General features: G+C 35.5%; 1 protein-coding gene across 1 annotated transcript; it reads left to right on the top strand.

The window, feature by feature from the left end:
• The first annotated feature begins 15,962 nt into the window (after positions 1-15,962).
• LOC120590219 (olfactory receptor 51H1-like) lies at positions 15,963-16,919 on the top strand. The gene has a single exon (XM_039847836.1). The coding sequence runs from the start codon at positions 15,963-15,965 to the stop codon at positions 16,917-16,919; it is 957 nt and encodes a 318-aa protein (XP_039703770.1).
• Positions 16,920-19,482: the final 2,563 nt, after the last annotated feature.

Here is a 19,482-nt window from a genome sequence, read left to right as displayed (position 1 = left end):
TCCTTCACGCACACTGTATGTAAATCTTCCAAAATGTTATTCTTTCCTGCAGTGGAGTTTTTTCTTCCCAACATATTTTTAGGATCCACTCTCTCCTTTTATGAGTCTTGCATCTCTGCCTCTCTGCCTGAAATGTCCCCTAGATGGAGCTTCTTCTGAGTGTCTGGGCTTGCAATCCGGAGAACAGAGTTTCCTCATGTATACCATACATTCACGGAACATTCCTGCTCATTAAAAACAGGTCAGGTAGTGGACATGTTTGGTAGAAGGTAAAGCAGAGAGAAGTTTGGGATAGGTGCCTGTTGAACAAAGCCTGTGAGGCTTTTGTGGGGATAGTTAAGCCACCGCATGGAAACTTTCATAACAGTTCACTCCTTCCCAGAATTTTGAAAGCCCTTTCCTACATACTTAATTAGTATACAAGAAACACATATATTACCTGACATTTACACTTTCCATACATAAAAAGATACTCACATTTTATAATCATTGCTCATGTCCACACATAATATAGACATATGTATACCCTCACACAAATACACAAACACACACTTATCCACATTGACACAGAGAAACACATACACGTTCGTGCAAAAATGGTTTATATTTATGGACAAAAATATCTTTTAAGGCAGATACACATCAAATTAATAAGCATTCAAGCAAAAACTGTAATTCGTACTCACACATACATTCAAGGACATAGAAATGTACAAATTCTCATTTCCTAAGATAGGAACACTTCTGAGTATGTACTGATATATATGCATGTACTTACATGAAGAAGAATGTGGAAAGAAAAGCACCTGTATATACACGTATGTTGTTATTATATATACATTTATCTCCACAAATTGTGAATAGCAAATGCTCTTAACCAATCTTTTGCCACCTCACACAATCACAGACAGATAAAGTCAAAGGTTCAATCACTTTTTTAAAAGACACGCATACGCAAGCAATGAGTAACTCTTATCCTTTCTCATACACATATATTCATCAAATCTTCACAAATATCCCTTCAATAGTACATGTACATATACCTATATACATTGGAAATGCAGGGGATTGTGAACATACACCTTACAATCACATCTCACATCACTCCATTCTTATTTTCCTTCAAATAGTTGATAGGTTGCTACAAAGACAAGTAAGCTTCCTTTTTCTCAAACTGAAATATTGCTTTCTATAGATTCGATTCTATGATTCAAAACCAAAGTGGGGACATTGTAACCAAAAGACATTTATAAATACTGAATGATGTTTTCTAGGAGAAGACAAACATTTTATTCATTACCAAGTTAATTCCCTGCCATCTGAAAGACAGATGGCTAAGATTATTAAAGGGATGGAACATAGGACATTTGGTTATAGGGAAGATTTGTTGCTTGTGTAATGGACAGATCTACCAGTTATATACAGAAGGCAGAATATTATGAACTTTATATTTGTGTCCAGACCTAGTCCTTGCTGTTAAGACCCTCACCACAATCTTCCCTGCTATTACCAGACCAGCATAGAAGAGTGTGTCAAACAGGATCTTCAATTGCAGATGAATGCTGCAGTATTAGAATGGCTTCAAGACGTGACCAATGTGAGGGGATTTATGGCTTCAAATATGGGCCATAAGGGATAAACCAGAATAGGTAGAAATGGCTAAGAGAGTAGACTTATCTCCAGATGCTACCAGCACCCATAGGCCTTCTAATATATTACTCCTTCCAAATGAATCACTCCCTATTGTCCTAACTTTGTGCATCCCTCTAGCATAAACTAGTGCACTATTGTACCTCTTCCCATGTCTTCCTACTACTCTCTGAGCTATTTGAAGACAAATACTATCTTTTATATTTTTTATTCCTACAATATCAGCATTTTTTCATTACACATGAAAAAAGTTTGTTGAATTTCATGAGCCATTTTAAAGAGTCTGCTTATACAAAAATGTCCCTCACTGCCCATATTCTGAGCCCCATGATTTCTTACCTTCTACAAAGGGCACTGTGCTTTTCTGTATTCTTCACCTGTTCCAACCCAATTCAGCAGCCCCAATCTACTTTTCAGCTCTTCAAAAATTGAATTAACTTCTGAGAATGGTCAAATGTTTTGCCCTATCTCTTTTCTGTCCTTCCAAGCTCAGAGACAGTGACTTCCACACTGATTTCTCCCTCCCTTTTCCTCTCCTTCTTGTTTCCCCACTTACTACCCTCTCCCCACTGATTTTACCACTCACCTCGAGTCTTATCGTTGTTTCTCACACCTTCTTCTCTCTTTGTGTTGTTTACTCATCACTCTCGGTTCTCCCAGCGACTCTCACACACTTTGGTGTTCTAGAGGACTGCCTCAGGTGTATTCTTTATGACTATTCTTATTGTACCCCATCTGGAGGAGTGGGTGGGGTGTGGGATACAGGAAAGGTGAGCACAGGTGTCCAGCCTCTTATTGCCAGAGCCCCATGGGGAGCCTTGATGAGAATGCTGTGGTTAGTTAACAGCCTGCTGTTCTGCCCAGAGGAAGCACCATGATGACCTTTGAACATCAATGGGAATGGAAGAATCCCTCCATCCCTAGCATCCAGTGCTGCTCTCATAACCTGTCAAACAGGTCCTTCTCCACCCCACACTAATCCCGAGTTCATAGGCTCGACTGGTCCTGATGTCCTGTCCCATTTTGACTTGGCCTATCTGCTCTTTGGCAGTTACCACAGCCTCTCTCCAACCTTTTTTCCAGGGAGCAGATAATGAGTCTCAGACAGTGCTCCCTGCTCCATCCATAGGGACATCTCCTGGTTTTGTTGCTTGTCTTTTGTTTTGACTAATTCTCATTATCTCAGTGGAATACCACATGGTGCTAATGGTGCTAAGGTCACAGGTTCCATCTCTACAGGGATCACTTAGTCACTTTGCTTTGCATCCTCAAGCTAAGGCTTGAATCAATTCAAATACCACCTGGACTATAGAATGAGCCCTTATCCTGTTATGATTTCATCCTCATCCCTGGACACGCACAGTGCTGTAATAAAGCTGGATCACTCTGAAATACAAGGACTAGCTTGACTGGACCCTTTTACTCCTCTGGCCCCATTATTTTAGCTCACTCTTTTTCTCTACCTTCCCTGTACTTTGCACTTTCTCGTTCTCCCTGCCATTTCTTGTTCTTTATATATACCCTGTTTTCTGCTGGATCAAGTATCATCAGACACCCTCACTCCCCATGCCAGCTTGCAGTTTTTCCTTTATATCCTGGATATAATCAGCCTGGGCACTTATTGTGTGCCATGCTACCCACTGATCCTCCCCTTCCTGAGAGCTTTCAGGGTGCTTTTGTTCCTTTAATCCCTGCAGCAGACCTGGGTAACCAGATCCCAGCTCATGGGTTTATCCTGGCTCATCCTTGTCACTTCTACTGCCTTTCAAGAGATGACATATTAATCTCTCTATGCCCAGGGTACAGCTAAACTTCTCCTGGACTCAGATTACTGCATCCCTCCTCTCACTTCCTTTCAGACAAGTGCAGCAAGTCTCATCTATTGGACCTGTAAGCAGTCTTCAAAATCTCCTGATGAAGTTTTATGCCATGGTGAATGGAGCTGAGAATATTGACCTAGTTAGTCTTAGCTCTTCAGTATACCCACAACTCAATATCCAGGTCCTGTCGTAGGCTACCTGTTCAGTTCAGTGTATCACTCCTATCCTTTCATCAGCCTGGGATCCAGGGCTATTTTTCCTTTGATCTCTAAACCATGGAAGGGGCCGCATATCTATCTGCACTTTGTTCTCCTTGGTGTTCAGGACAGCATTATTAATGCGATAAATGAATCTGGCCTAATAAGTTAGAGGGACAGACAGAATTAAACCATCCCCAGGTTCTTTCTTTTCCTAGATCAACATGTGTGTCATCTGGTATCACGTTTCAGGAGCCCGCAGTATGGTGCTGTGGCTTTCAGATTTAGACCATCCAGGTAAAAATTCTCATTTTTGCTACTTTCTAGCTATAAGGCTGTAGACAAGCTACTTCATATCTCTGAACTTCAGTTTCCTCATCAGTAAAAAGAATTTGGTTGTAATGTTAGTGACGCATCCAGGACACCTAACACCTATTATTTACCATATGTTCATTACTTGGTTCTCTCTACCCACTAAACAATAACTCTCTTTTTCGCTCTTTCATAATCCCTGGTAACTATCATTCTACTTTCTATTTTTATGAATTTTACTACTTTAGATACTTCATATAATGGGAACCTTACAGTATTAAAAAGGGATCGCTCATATTTTTGACACTCATATAGCAACCACTTTTTAGTGATATTTATTTATTAACAATATATTAAAATGCTACTTCTCCCTACCTTCAATTCAAAACTTGCAAACTCTCTCTTGTGGTACCTGATAATATCCAGATAATATTAAAATTTAACTTCAGCCACTAAATCAGGAAAAATGTCATGACGTATTTCATATAGAGACTCAAAGAAGGAGTTTTCATTTTTAAAAGATGAAAACTTTAAAGATGTAAAACTTTTACTCTTGATGTCAAAGTTATACAAGAGTAAAACTTTTACTCTTGATCATATTTTTTCCATATATACATGTCTTTTTAAAAAAGTATTAATGAACAATTGGATGGATGAAGAGTATCGTAGCACACAGTTATATAAACAGCTTTTGAAAACAAAGTCCGACTCAAGGCTATTTTGTTTACACGAATGAAATGAACAACTTTTTAAAATATTGCTCGTATCTATTAAGTGAAAACAAAACTAAACAAACAAACCAAAAACACATGTGATATAATTGCAGAGGCACAAGCTCTATTTTTGTTTCATTGGTTTCTACACAGTGGAGTTAGTATTAAAGAATGAAAACATATAGCATAGTATGTTCATATGTGAGGTTATTTTTAATTGCTCAGTGCAATGAGACAAAGACTCAAGTCATTAATAACTATTTAGAGATTTAATGTCTTTTATTTTTCACTCTATATCATAAAATGTAGACCTGATTATGCAATGCAGCTAATAAATTATTTATATAAAGGCATATTGATATATATCTAAAATTTATTATACAAGCATTTTAAGCAAAATCACATGTCAGGAGAAAACAACAAATCAATCAAATTCCATAACAAAGATGTATTCAAAGAAAATCAAAAAGCTTAATACTTACTTTTTGAGAATGTATTTTCCTTTTAATTATAAAATAGCTCATTACTAATAGCAAGGTACAACCCAATTATGGAATTTGGTGAGGTCATTAAATATTTCCAGGTAAAGGACTGAAGAAAACACATAAAGTATATTCTAGACCATTTAGCTTAATCTACCTTTAAATATGGGTTCTTGTTCTCTGGGAGGTATTAGATGGCAGAGGATATCTAATATTAGATATTATATGCAATGGTTGGCATCAGGACCATGGTGGCCATTTCACAGTCAGAAAGGGAAGGTGTAAATCTCACCAGAAGGTACCGTGCCTGATACACTTTGCTTTTAAATGCTGCCATGCAGAACAAACTGTTGAAAATTACTTTAGTAATTCACAGCTTGGTAACAAATGAAATTTGTATCTTATGCACGATAAGAGTTAAAGGCCCTCCAGAAAAAGAAAAAAAAAAAAATCCAAACTCAAAAGGACAAGAAAAGTTACAGTGACCATTCCCAGGACTTACTCAGGGTCTTAGTTCCATACTATCATCACATAATCCAGAGATGTCCTGCATGAAGTCCCCAGAGACAGCAACAGAAGAAGAATAGCCACAGAAAAGGTAAGAAGTCAGTGGGATTAAAACGGATACAACCATGACAGACTGTGGTCTAAGCAATCTGGATCCCACTCTCTTCATTTCATGAAATGAAACAATGTTCATTTCAAACTCCCTAGGCTGAGACTCAAGAAGGAAATTTCTGATTTGTGAAGCAACTTAAAAGGTTTGAGCATAAGATTGTTTAAAAAAATAAAAAGATTCAGCAACTACCACTATTTGTCCATTTTCAATGTTATCACAGAAATGTAGCCCTTAGAGCAATGATCCACTCCAAGTTTCATGACAAAGTCTTAGATTTAGTATTCACTAATACAAGCTCACTGCTTAACAACTATTTAACATTTGTTGGGAGGGAAAGAGTGAACAAATGTGCTAGTAATTGATATAGGTAATTTAATTTCTCCCGATCAGCTCATTTTTCCAAAAATATATGTGGCTGTGGAATTTAATATTTTTGCCCAGAAAAGAACTTGTCTTAAGCCCAAGAGAGTTGCATGATAGAAAAGGCAAACCAGACTTAGTCTGTAAGCTCCTCAACTTATTGTTGGCTGTCAGATGGGGGTCACTCTCATATCCTAGAGCCTGCTCTCATTCTTGATGGTGCTCTCCTCCATCTTCAAAACCAGCAATACCTTGTTGAATTCAACATAACTTTCATGCAAAAACTCTCAGCAAATTAGGGATACAAGGGGATTGTAGATAATTTTATAAGGAACATGTCTGAAAAGAATTCTAGCTAAGATTATACTTAACAATGAAAGACTTAATGTTATCTCCCCAAGATCCTATGGGAATAAAGGCAAAAATATGTGTTCTTACTACTTTTATACAACATTGTATTGGAAGTCTTAGTCAGTGCAGTGAGGGAAAGAAAAGAAGACATATAAACACAGATTAGAAAGGAAAAATTATATCATCTATGCACAGATAGCATGATAACTTATGTAAATATACCAAAAAAAACTGCAAAAAAAATTCCTAGAACTTAAAGATAAATTTGGCAAGAGCACAGAATACAAGGTCAATATACAAAAATTAGTAATATTTCTACAACTTAGCAATACATAATTAACAATGGATTTTTTTAAAGTACCATTTACAGTAGCTCAAAATGACACAATTGGGTATATAGCTAATAAAATTTGTGCAGAATTATTATGTTGAAAATTATAAAGTATTGCTAAAAAAGAAATCAAAGATGACCTAAATAAATGGAGAAAATGCATTATGAGACTCACTATTGTTTAAGATGTCAATTCTATGCAAATTCTTCTAAAGATTAAACAAATGCCAATCAAAATCTCAGAAAGGTCTCTTTTTTTTTGGTATGACAAGCTGATTCTAAAATGTATATGGAAAATCAAAGGAATATAGACAAAATATTTTTGTAAAAGAACAACAAAATCCACAGTACTTGACTTCTAGACTTCCAAAGCTACAGTAATCAGGAAGATTTTGGTTTACAAAGGGCTAAAACAGTATAGAGAATCTAGAAGTAGACCTACAGAAATATGGTCAATTGATTTTTAAACAAAAAATTATAAGCCTAAATGTAAATCATAATACTATAAAACTTCTAAAGGAGAACATATAGGAATTCTTCGAGTGTTTTCTTTATGCAAATAGTTCTTAGACACCAAAAACACAATGTATAAAAGTAAAAAAAAAGATAAACTACATTTAAGGAAAATTTTTACAAAAGTGCTTAATGAAAAACATTGTTAGAGAAAGAAAAAGTAAATCACATGCTAGGGGAAAATATTCACAAATCATATAAACAATATTATTCAGAATATGTATTAAAATAAAAACTTTATTAATTCATCTATAAGAAAAAACAAACAACCTGATAAGAAACAATGGATAAGAGATTTAGACACTTCACCAAAGAAAATACAGAATATGTCAAATAAACACATAAAAAAGGCTCAACATTATTAATCATTAAAGAAATACAAATTAAAACCAACATGATGAGATGCCACTAAATATTAGAATGACAAAGAGGGAGAAGGAGAGGGATAGGAGAATTTAAGGTACTATTTGGAATGCAAAGCAACTAGGACTCGTATGTTGGTCATGAGAATGTAAACGGATAGCCATACAATGGCACAAACATTTTCTTATAAAGTTAAACATATACTTAGCAAATGACTGGGTAATAACTTTTAGATATTTAACCTAGACAAGTGAAAACTTATGTACATATAAAAATCTATACGTGAATGCATATAGTAACTTTATTTATAACCAAAGTTCCTTCAACAGCCTAACGAATACATGGAGTACCACCTAAATATCTATACAATGGATATCTATACAATGGGGCACTGTTCAGTAATAACATGGATAAATCTCAAATGTATTATGTTAAATAGAAGAATTCCGGCTTGAAAGATTACATACCCTATAATGAACCAAAATGATAGGAGCGGACAACAGATCAGTGGCTGCCGAGGGCTTGTGGTAGGGTGGAGTGGTTGACTACAAAGGTGGGTGGGATAAATGTTTTGAGTTGACAGAACTCTTCTGTATCTGGATTGGGGTCATAGTTACATGACTCTATACATTTATCAATACTCATAGAGTTGTACTACAAACAGTGAATTTCGGCAGATGTAAATTTAAAAAGCATTTAAAAAATGTAAAGTCTCATAAGAACATTTTGCATTTTCAGTTGTTTAAAATTTACCTTTCAAGGCTTGTCCATATTTTCTTAAGTTCTCCTCTCTCTCCTATTTGCTCATTATATATTACTTTCTTGTTTCTGGCTTCTTCTTTTATTTTGTCCTTCTATCTTTTTTAATATAACAAATAGTCTTGGTCATCTTGATCATACAGCATATACTAGCCATGAGTTATGTATTGAAGCATCTGTGTTTGACAAATTCTAGTAATCCAGTTTTTAAAATGCCTCAGACATGTATTTAGAATGAGTCAAAATGACAACAAAATATGTTTTGGTAAAAATATACATTTTCATTAATGCTAAAAATTATCTTGATGTTATGAAAACCACTCAAGGATAGACAAGATATATTATATAGGCTTACAAATTATTTTCAATTGCATTTGCAACTTCTCATGATAATGCTTTTTCATGAGGCTTTCATGCAAAATCTAATTTATCTTGTAATAAAATCATTTAACTAGATGTAATAAGACATCTGTCTAATTCAAATTTTGTTAGTGCCAAGTGCTATTAGAGTACTATATTCTAAAGAAATAGACAAGAAATAAGAGAAACCTCATTACTCATTCAAGTTAAGAGAAAGGAGTAACAGGAAAAATCAAGAATAAGCAAAGCAATTTATTTTAATGTGAATTAAAAAGTTAAAGCTGTTATTGAAAAACTCCATGTAGGAGGGTCTGGACTTGTATAACATTGTTAGATATAGAAAGAGAAAAACAATATTAGAAATATTTAAGAAGTAAATCATCAGAACGTTATTTATTTGGTGACATATTTATTTCCTGATTTGCATGACTAGATGGATTAACTTATCAACTGAGATATAAAAGTTAAAAAAAAATAACCAATGAAGGCATAGGGGGAAAGCATAAATTTTCTTTTTAAAGTTATGGACTTGTCAATTTGGTGAATATGTGTGATACAGAGGTTAAGATGATGGCCAACAAGAAGATACATATAATTGTCTGAAACTCAGCATAAGAATCAGTATCAATGATATAGATTTGGAATGAATCTGTTTAGAAGTCAAGTTAAATATATATTTATTCATATGAATAATATGAACAAATTCATGACTCTATATTTGTAAATTCAATTGCCAGGGGAGAAGGTGAAATGGGAAAAGCAAGTGGTCAAGTAGGAGATGGAATCAGAGACATTGAGAATGGAGTGGGGTTACTATTGAACTTGGGAAGAGGCAATTTACTTAACTCTGGGTAGGTAAAAGTGGGTGTGGATATATTTCAAGAAAGAGCTAAGAGAGGCAAGATATTGAGAAAGACTGTATCAAATGATCACAATTTTTTTAATGAATAAGGGAAAGGTTTTTTTCTATGAGAAAACATTATGGGAGAAAGATTGAATGAGAGCAGAGGTAAGATATGTGATGAACATTTGAAATTGCTTTTGATAGGCATAGGATTAGTATCCGACCAAGACAAATTAAAATAACTAAAATAGATTCTCTAAATTTACAGGACCGTGCAATCCCACTTACTGAATAGTCAGTCTCCTCTAATCATTTTCAGCTTTAAAGATGTTAAAATAAATAAAGAGAGATGATAACATTTGTGCTGGCAGTCAATGACAGAAAGTTGAAAGAAATCAGAATCCATGTGAGATATGAATGATTGACCTGTATAAATAAAAAACAAGAACAGAAACAAAAAATAATGTTGGATTAAGAGCTTGCTTGGAAGTTCTAGCAGGGGAGTGCAGCTACTCATATACCCTTGATGGAAGAACGGTCCTCTTGTCTATTGTGGAAAGTCATTCTCTTAGGTGGAGCATGCAGTAATTTGACTTCAAAGGCAAGGGAAGTAAGAGCAAAAATTAATAAGTGAGACTATATCAAACTAAAAAGCTTCTGCATAGCAAAGAAATTATCAACAAACAAAGAGGCAACCATCTGAATGGGAGATTTTTACAAACAACGCCTCTGATAAGGAGACAATGTCCAATGACCAATAGACCTATGAAAAGATGTTCAACTTTACTAGCTATTAGGGAAATGTGAATCAAAATCACAATGAGATACCACCTCATACTTGTTAGAATGGCTATCATCAATAAGATAAGTAATAACAAGGGTTGAAGGAAATATTGGAAAAAGGAGCCCTCATACACTACTGGTGGGAATGTAAATTGGTGCAGCCAATATGGAAAACAGTATGGAGGTTCCTCAAATAATTAAGAATAGGATTACCATATGACCCAGCAATCCCTCTTCAGGTATCCACCCCTCAAAATTAAAAACATTTATCCCTGAAGATATATGCACCCTGATGTTCACTGTGGCATTATTCACAGTGGCTAAGACATGGAAACAACTGAAGTGCCCTTTGATAGACTGGATAAAGAAGATGTAGTACATATATACAATGGAATATTACTCAGCCATAAGAAAAGATGAAATACTGCCATTTATGACAACATGGATGGATCTTGAGATTATCAATGTAAGCAAAATAAGTCAAAAAGAAAAAGATGAGGATCATATGATTTCACTCATATGTAGGATGTAAAACTGAAAGCAACAAGTGAACAAGAGAAAAAAATAAAAACTCATAGACATAGACAACAATTTAGTAGTTATCAGAGGGAAAGGAAGGAGGGAGGAGTCAGATAAGGGTAAAAAAGTTCAAATATATGGAGACAGAAGGAGATTTGACTTTGGGTGGTAAACACACAATGCAATATACTAATGATATATTATCGAATTATCACTTGAAACCTACATAATTTTATTAACCAATGTCACCCCCCAAAATTAAAAAAAAAATGAAACAAAAAGCAGTGTTGGCTGAGGATTTGGAATAAAGTTATAGTGATTCGGTTAGTCCAAAACCCTTTTGTCAATATAGAAGAAAAATATGAATAAGGGCATCATTTAAGCGTCATAAGATGACACACAGTGAGCATTGAAATGTATAGGTTAAGATATTGCAAATAGAACAATTCCACCTTTTAATTACTTGAAACAGTATTAAAAGAATGATTATATGATGCAGAGATGAATTTTATTTGAGTTTAAAAAATCAACATTTTGCGTGTCTACAGTATTGGAAGAGTAATTTAAATTAGTGTAAATTACTCTAGGACTATCATGTAGATAAATGGTAAGTGAATAAGAGAGCTTAGTTTATGAGCCTCATTCTATATGAGCATTTTGCCATCACCTAGGTGACTTTCAAGATCCAGGAAGTCCAAAACACACCTGGGACAGTGAAGAGCTTCTGTTCTATTATTTCTATCATAAGTATAATTTCTAAAATCAAATTCTTACAATTACATCAAGAATCTGGGCCAATTCCCAGTGTAATCCTTTTTTCTTTTTAGATCAATGAGAATAATACTCAGCTTATTCACTTCACAAGAGTATTAAAGTCATGTGAATTTATGAGGATAATGATGGTGAAAGTATAAAGCAAATGAGATAAATTACATAATTGATAAAGCTCAGAATTAATATTAAATATTATTATTGTTATTATTAATGCTGCAGCTATTGTTATTATTACTGTTGTTATCCAGAGGGCAGGTAAGAACAGTAGAATTACCTGAAAGTGGTAATAAGAATATGAATTGTCTCTTGATTGATTGGTGCATAGATTAATTACTCCCTGAAAGGCCTCTTGCTTTCCTTTTGCACAGAACATAATAAGACTTATTAGGTTAATATTGAAAACTGAAAAATACAGACAAATATCAGAAAAAGTTAATTCATTATGAGTTATTTGAACTTTAGAATTCATGGGAATATGGAATGGAAAAATCGTAAGTCACTTTTCCATAGGATATTGTTATTAGTTTTGCTGTGTTCTGAGAAAAATAAAGGCAACTATTATTCATTTCAGGAAAAAGTGAGGTGGCTAAGATAGTCCTGAGAGACTATGATTGATCACTATTCAGCCTCTGGAACTCCCCAGCCAGACACACACACACACACACACACACACACCATTTCCAAATAGTCTCCTCAATGCTATCTCATTTCCCAGGTGTGAAAATATAAGAGATGATTTTACAGCCCTGGAGAGACTTCTCAATCCTAGATGCCTTGGGAATAACCTTGTTCATAGATCTGTGAAACTCTCCATGGCACGGTACAGGGAGGGATTTGGAACAGCTCAGAAAATAAAAGTCCTCGTGTGGGTAGTGGCAATGGTTTTGCCAAGCAAGCCTCAGGCTGCTTAAAAAACCTCTCCCAGCTGGGAATACTCTCAGCAACTAGGTAAGTATAAGGGCAAAATCAGAGAATAGGATTGGCCTATCAACAGAATATTATAAGATGTCATCACTGAAATTTTTTATTGTCCTCCAACCATTTTTTTCTGTGTCCCCTTATCTCTCCTTTGTCCTTCTTTCTTCAACCCAAGCATTCCACGTTCTTGTGTTCTTGCTCTCTTGCTCTTTTACACCTGCTTTAAGGGAAAGATGTGAAGACGACTTCTTTAACCACATGGTGAATAGGTCATATTTTTCTAAGGTGTGGATAAATATAAGATTTTCTATAATGAATACATTGCCTTAGAAAGTAGAGAACTCCCAGTCATTGGAACTAATGCAAGCAGAAGGAAAGTGCCACCTATAGAACACAGCATAAATGTTCCTATATCAATTATACACTGAACTTTTAAAATTCCTTTCTTCTAGAACCCTAGAATGATTGGAGTTTGAGAATTTTCCGCTTGAGAAGTGAATCTGTGGCTCTACCATCAGGTGAAGAGTGGTTAAAATTAATCTCTAGATCAGGAAGGTTTTTCTTTCTGTTTCCTCGGGTCCCCCATGCCTATCATACACCTTGGTAGAATGTAAATTTCTCCTTTTAAGGCCAGTCTATTATTCTATCATCCACAAGTACCCTAGAATTTCTGAGAACCTGGAAGTTTCCCTGGTACGTACAAATGGAACTGTGTTTGTTTGTTTGCTGCTACTCACACAATAGAGAAATCTTGCAATTTTATTTTGTTGTTCATCTGCTCCTTCAATCTAGGATCTATAATGAGGTCATGTGGTAGTGTAGGGCGGGCAGATATAAAAAGCTTACACAGTCTGTTTTTCCATAAATATGGCAGTATGGACGCAGAAGGTTAGGGCTAGATGAAACTTTCGAAGGAAGAACTGGGATCTAAGAACCTAATCTTCAGGGGATAGGCTGGAACTCTATCTGTTTTCTAGATCCTGACCAATATAGATAAAGAACAAAATTAAGGACTCACCCAAACACGCAATGTAATATATGTATGTATGATGTATTATTGAATTGTACACTTAAAACCTACATAATTGTATTAATGTTATCCCAATAAATTTAATTAAAAAATAAAAGGTAAAGAAAAATCTAAGGATCCATATCAGGGAGTAAGCATCTTGGCCAAGAGATGCAGTTTTGACTTGGTCTTCTCTAAATGAAGCCTTAAGCTCTCATTGCACTTAGTTGTAATTTCCCTCAACAAGTCTCTGCTGCCCCCCAACCCCAACCTTCTCATCTGTTTTGCTACTAACAAGGTGTTTGACTAAAGAAAAGTTATTTTCTTTATCTGGGCTTCAATTTCTTTATTAGTAAAATGTGAAATAGATTTACTTTTGCTTCTGCTATTTGTTGCACCTCTGTTATTAAAATTCTTTTTCTCTTTTTTCCTTCTCTCCCCTCACCTTATTTTCTTCTCCCCACTCTCATTTGTTACCTACTTTTATTTCCACTTTTTATTACAATGATTTTAGAAACTTAATAGACATGTTCTTTATCAAAAACCCCTAAAACATATAAAAAAACTATTGGAAAGAAAGAAAATGTATGCTGGCTAGGCCAAATATTTACACCAACAGCTAACTTTCTTTCATAACAGCAATGGAAAAAGAGAAAATACCTTGGTCAAGGCTGGAGAAATCTGAATCGTAAATCTTTTGAAGAGGATCTTTTGGGAGATTTCAAAAACAGTTGTAATATGTGTTTTGATGCTTTTTTAGCATGGGTCAGCCAGAAGTGTGTACACAGCCTGGGGGTGTGACATTCAATATTTGCAGAGCAGAAGATAAAATATTCAAAAATTACAAGAGATACAAAATTAAATGTGATTCTTTACTGATAGAAGAGAATCTATCTATTTTACTTCTACCACCTGTAAAAAACTCTGGCCAAAAAATCCAAAACAGACAAATAAGAAAACAGAAAACAATATTAACATGGAGAACATGCAAAGAGAACTTTATATTCCAAATAATCATAATAAAAAGCACACATTTTATTTTCTAAGGCATTTTAATTTTTAATCCTCACATGGGCCCTATGGTGTAGATTATTGTCCACATACTATATATGTAGGGCTGTATTGAAGGGCAGGGGGAACTGGAATCTGATTACAAGATGTGTGGTTCTACAGTTCATGTTCTTAACACTACGTTGCCTCTTAGTCTGCTTCATTCCAGTCAATTGATGAAGGCAACTTATGAGTATCTTAAGGTTGAGAACTTCTCAAAGAGAGTCTGCTCTACTTCTGACTGATATTCATGTCTAAAGTTGAATGACTCACTGGGGAACATTTTGGAATAAATGTAGTTACTGATTCTGGCAATATAAGTATATCTTCTAGATCTTTACTAATGCTTCTATACTGACTTTTAATCAGAGTGTAACATGCCATTATGAATGATCACTGTGCCCTAACAATAGGATTATCAGCTGATTCTGTTCCTAAAAAAGGCTTCAGGTAAGCCCTGGGGATGGGGGAGGTCTCACTTCCTTTTGGACAAATCGAGTTACTTTAAAAAGAGAATTACCGTTGTTGCTTTCCTAAGTATAATTTGCTCCCCTTCTACTAGGATTTCACTAGATTAGAGATGGTAGATACATTTCATTTTCTATAATTAGAAGTAGCTGTCTCAGGTTCCTGGGATGAGAATGATTCTGAGGCCACATTCAAGCTCAGGGGAAATGAAGGAGGGTCATGCTCAACTAGAAGGATAGGCATGTGCACTGGGCATTTCCATCCCTGCCCTACATACAAAATTCATTGCCTTCATGAGAGTTCTGGGTATAAAGAGTATAATGGGCAAGAATAGCATCTTTTGTGGGGAACAAATAATTCAGTTTTTATATTAATTCTGTCTTAGTTGTTATTTCCTCAGCTTTCGATTCAATTGCTTGTAAGATATTGATTAGAAAGAAGGAGGAGAGGCCAGAAGAGCCAGAATGTTTTACTTAATGCATTGACATTGCAGCATATGCTTTAAACTAAATACGACTTATTTGTACTTTGGTGGGTCTTTTATTTTGGGGCCAGTAGAAGCTTTCTCAACAGGATACGTATTGGAATAGTACTTTCAGTGGTTCAGTCCTCTCTTACACTCTTCCCCACACATGTGAAAATAAAATGCTTCTACTCTCAGGGAAGTTGAATTCTAATACCTTGTTAATCTCTGTCACTGTGCTTTTAGGAAGCCATACTTCAGGATCTCGTAAGCTCCCTCTTCATGCCTTTGTCACATTGGCTTCATGGCAGATAATAACCACACCCACTTCCAACACCTTTACTTTGTTTTAACTGGAATTCCAGGGCTTGAACAAAAGTACTACTGGATGGCATTCCCACTGGGTGCTATATATGTCATTGCCCTCTTTGGTAATGGTGTCATCATTTCTACCATCAAGTCTGAATTGTCCTTGCATATCCCCATGTACTACTTTCTGTGTATGCTGGCACTGGCAGACATGGGACTTGCCCTTTGTACTTTGCCTTCTATGCTAGGAATATTCTGGTTTAACTACAAGTCCATCACCTTTGATGCCTGCCTTGTTCAGATGTACTTCATCCACACCTTCTCAGCCATCGAGTCTGGTGTGCTGGTGGCCATGGCCTTTGATCGTGTTGTGGCAATCTGGAATCCCCTCAGGTACAGCACCATCTTAACCAATGGTGTAGTCTGCAGAACAGGGGCAGTCATCTTGACAAGAGCAGTATGTGTGGTCTTCCCTGTGCCTTTTCTCATCAAGCGACTCCCTTTCTATCACTCTAACATCCTCTCCCACTCCTTCTGCCTCCACCAAGATGTCATGCGCCTTGCCTGTGCCAGCACCCGGGTCAACAGTCTCTATGGCCTCATTGCTGTCATCTTCACCAAGGGCTCTGACTCCCTCTCCATCCTCTTCTCCTATGTGTTTATACTCAGAACAGTAATGGCCATTACCTCAGGGGAGGGCCGGCTGAAGGCACTCAACACCTGTGTTTCACACATCTGTGCTGTACTCATCTTCTATGTGCCACTCATCGGAGTGTCTGTCATTCATCGTTTTGGAAAGCACCTTTCACCTCTGACTCATGCCCTCATGGCTAATGCCTACCTTCTTGTACCTCCTGTGCTAAACCCCATAGTCTATGCTGTGAAGACCAAAGAGATACGAAGGAAGATCATCCAGATATTTGTTCAAACCAAGATCACTGCAGAGGGTTAAGGTCTGCCAGTTTGAGAAAGGAAGAATCTATTCTGTGAAAGCTTAATTATTGCTATAAAAAATAAAGGTTTATATATATTTTTTTCACATTTCTATGTGATTTGAATGGGGAAAAGAGTGATTTCTCTGTTCTCTGAGCATATTTTCCTATTTCTGTGCCAAACTGCCTTTTGACCAGTATAGAAAGAGTGGCATTTATACGAACTGTCCAATGTATTGTCCTGTAGCCCTGCATTTATGAAATGGCATAGAACAGCTGAAGGCAGGGAATAATACTAATTCTGTTTTGTAATAATGCTTTTGAACAGAAATAGTTTTATGCTTTGTAAAAATTAAAGCTCATTAAATTGATTTAATTTAACATTTTAGCTCAAGAGTTAGGAATGGCCTCTATTAGCTTAATAGAAGAAATGAACTATGCTCATTAAATAATAAGAGAACACCTGGAGGATAATACATTATTAAATATGATATGATACATTATGATACATTATTAAATATGATATTAAATATGATATGAAAAATGACCAAATTTTAAGATTAAAAATATAAATGTACAATTGAGCAGGGACCAATTCTGTTGCATAATTTGGGATCAAAAGATTAAGAGTGAGTTTTAGCTCTTTCATGTGTCACACTGAGTAGTCTCTTACCTTCTTATAACTGCAATTTTGTAATTTTGAAAATGGAAATAATATCACCTGGCATCCAATGTTATCATAAAATTGAGTTTAATCATATAAATACAATTATTTCTAAATTTAGAGTGCTGTGCACCTATAAAAATGATCAAGAGTAGCAAATGCAAGAGAATAAGAGAACTTATATTTACAGACTGACCATTAAGTAAAAGACTCAGTGCCAGAGCCTTCTGCATGTTATCTTATTTGATAATTACAGCATCCCTATGAGAGAGAGTGTTATGTACTGTTTCCAGATGAAGATTATTAGAAGTTCACAAAGAAGTTCATTGGCTAGCCAAGGCTCAGGCAAGCAGACTTCCTGGAGAATGTTGGACACCATCTATATTGTGGGAGTTAGAAAAAGTGGGTTAGGCAGAGTGGAGAAGACACTCATAATAGTGGCTTAAAGAATTATTAAGGATTTTTTTGAAGGCAAACTAAATATAGGAAGTAGAAAGAACAAAGGCCTATATATAAACCAAGCTATGTGTATCCCCGCACATGGTCCAAATGACTTTTTAAAAGTAGTTACTGTTCGATTGTTAAAATCTACGACCAAAGATTCTTTGTGACTTGAGTGGTGAGTGTCATTATCTGCTACTCAAATCAGTATCTATTTTAGAAGTTTGTTAGGGCAGATTCTAGCCTAATTAACATTAATTCAGCAAGAGTATGCATACAAGAAATGAGTATTTCCATTTAAATACTGCTTTCCATTTTAATACTATTTTCAGGGTTAGAGGCCTTACTGAATTAATCTTAGATAGTTTCATAAAAATAGGCTTTATTTTTAACTCTGTGAGAAACAAAAGCACATTGCAGATATTTAACAAAATCACAAAGTATAGAATAGCATTTAAATATTCTGGACTTAGTGGAGAGAGTTGAGTTCACTACTCCTGGAGGCCCTTGTTAAGAGTTTGCCAGTGCAGTCACAGTCCTGAGGCTGGAGCAGGGAATGCAACCCAGAGCGATTCCTGTTGTTGAGAGTCTTGTTCTCAACCTATTCTTTCAACATGGGGGAAAGATCCTTGGAAGCAATGTAGTGACCAATATCCACAGGGAATCAACAAGTCTCTTGGAGGACTTTCAGGTCTTGGGTGTTTTTACCATATGTGGTGCTTGAAATTTAGTCTATACCAAAAATTTCTAAATCATACTATAAAGTTTAGAGACAAATAGAAATGCTCTTCACAGCAATTGTCTTTGGTGCCTTAAGTACACAAATGCTGATCTCAGAAACACATGTACTGGTGAAGGAGTTTGTGGATCTCTCTATATTTCTTTCTGTCTCCTTCACTTTTCTCCTGAAACTAATAAAAAATAAAATAAAAAAGACAAAAATGGTAATAACTATAGACTACAGCAGTATCAGCAGTAGTAGTAGTAATAGCTGCAATACCATCTACTAAATAATAACCATAATAATTGGTATTTTAGACATGTCCTCATTACTTCCAGAATTAACTTTATGAGTGAATATATTAAGAGCAAGGGCTTAGGTGCCATACACCCTGGGTTTAAATCCTGGCTGTGCCAGTTGCCATCTGTGTAATCTGGGAAAGAGACCTAATTTATTTAATGCTAATTGTTCTAATCTACAAAATCTGGGTAGGACATTGCTTATTTTGTAGCGTTATGGAGATTAAAGGAGTTAATGCATGTAAGGCTTAGCCCAGGGCATGACAATAATAAGCATTTAATAAGTATTAGTTGGTATTATTATTATTATTCTCAATTAAAAATCAAGACATTGAGGTGCAGAGGGTTTATGTAACTTGGTCAAGTTCACATACAAGTGGGGACAGCCATAATTAGAAATCACATCATCACTGTAGCTTCGATTTTAATAAGCAAAAGACTGTGAATATAATTTGTCC

Source organism: Pteropus medius, unplaced genomic scaffold (genome assembly GCF_902729225.1).
Source record: "Pteropus medius unplaced genomic scaffold, Ma_sr-lr_union100, whole genome shotgun sequence".
Taxonomy (NCBI): Eukaryota; Metazoa; Chordata; class Mammalia; order Chiroptera; family Pteropodidae; genus Pteropus; species Pteropus medius.
This window is presented reverse-complemented; position numbering and strand designations above follow the sequence as displayed.

Coding starts and splice junctions, on each gene's coding strand:
- LOC120590219 (XM_039847836.1), top strand. CDS start 15,963: ATGGCAGATAATAACCACACCCACTTCCAACACCTTTACTTTGTTTTA.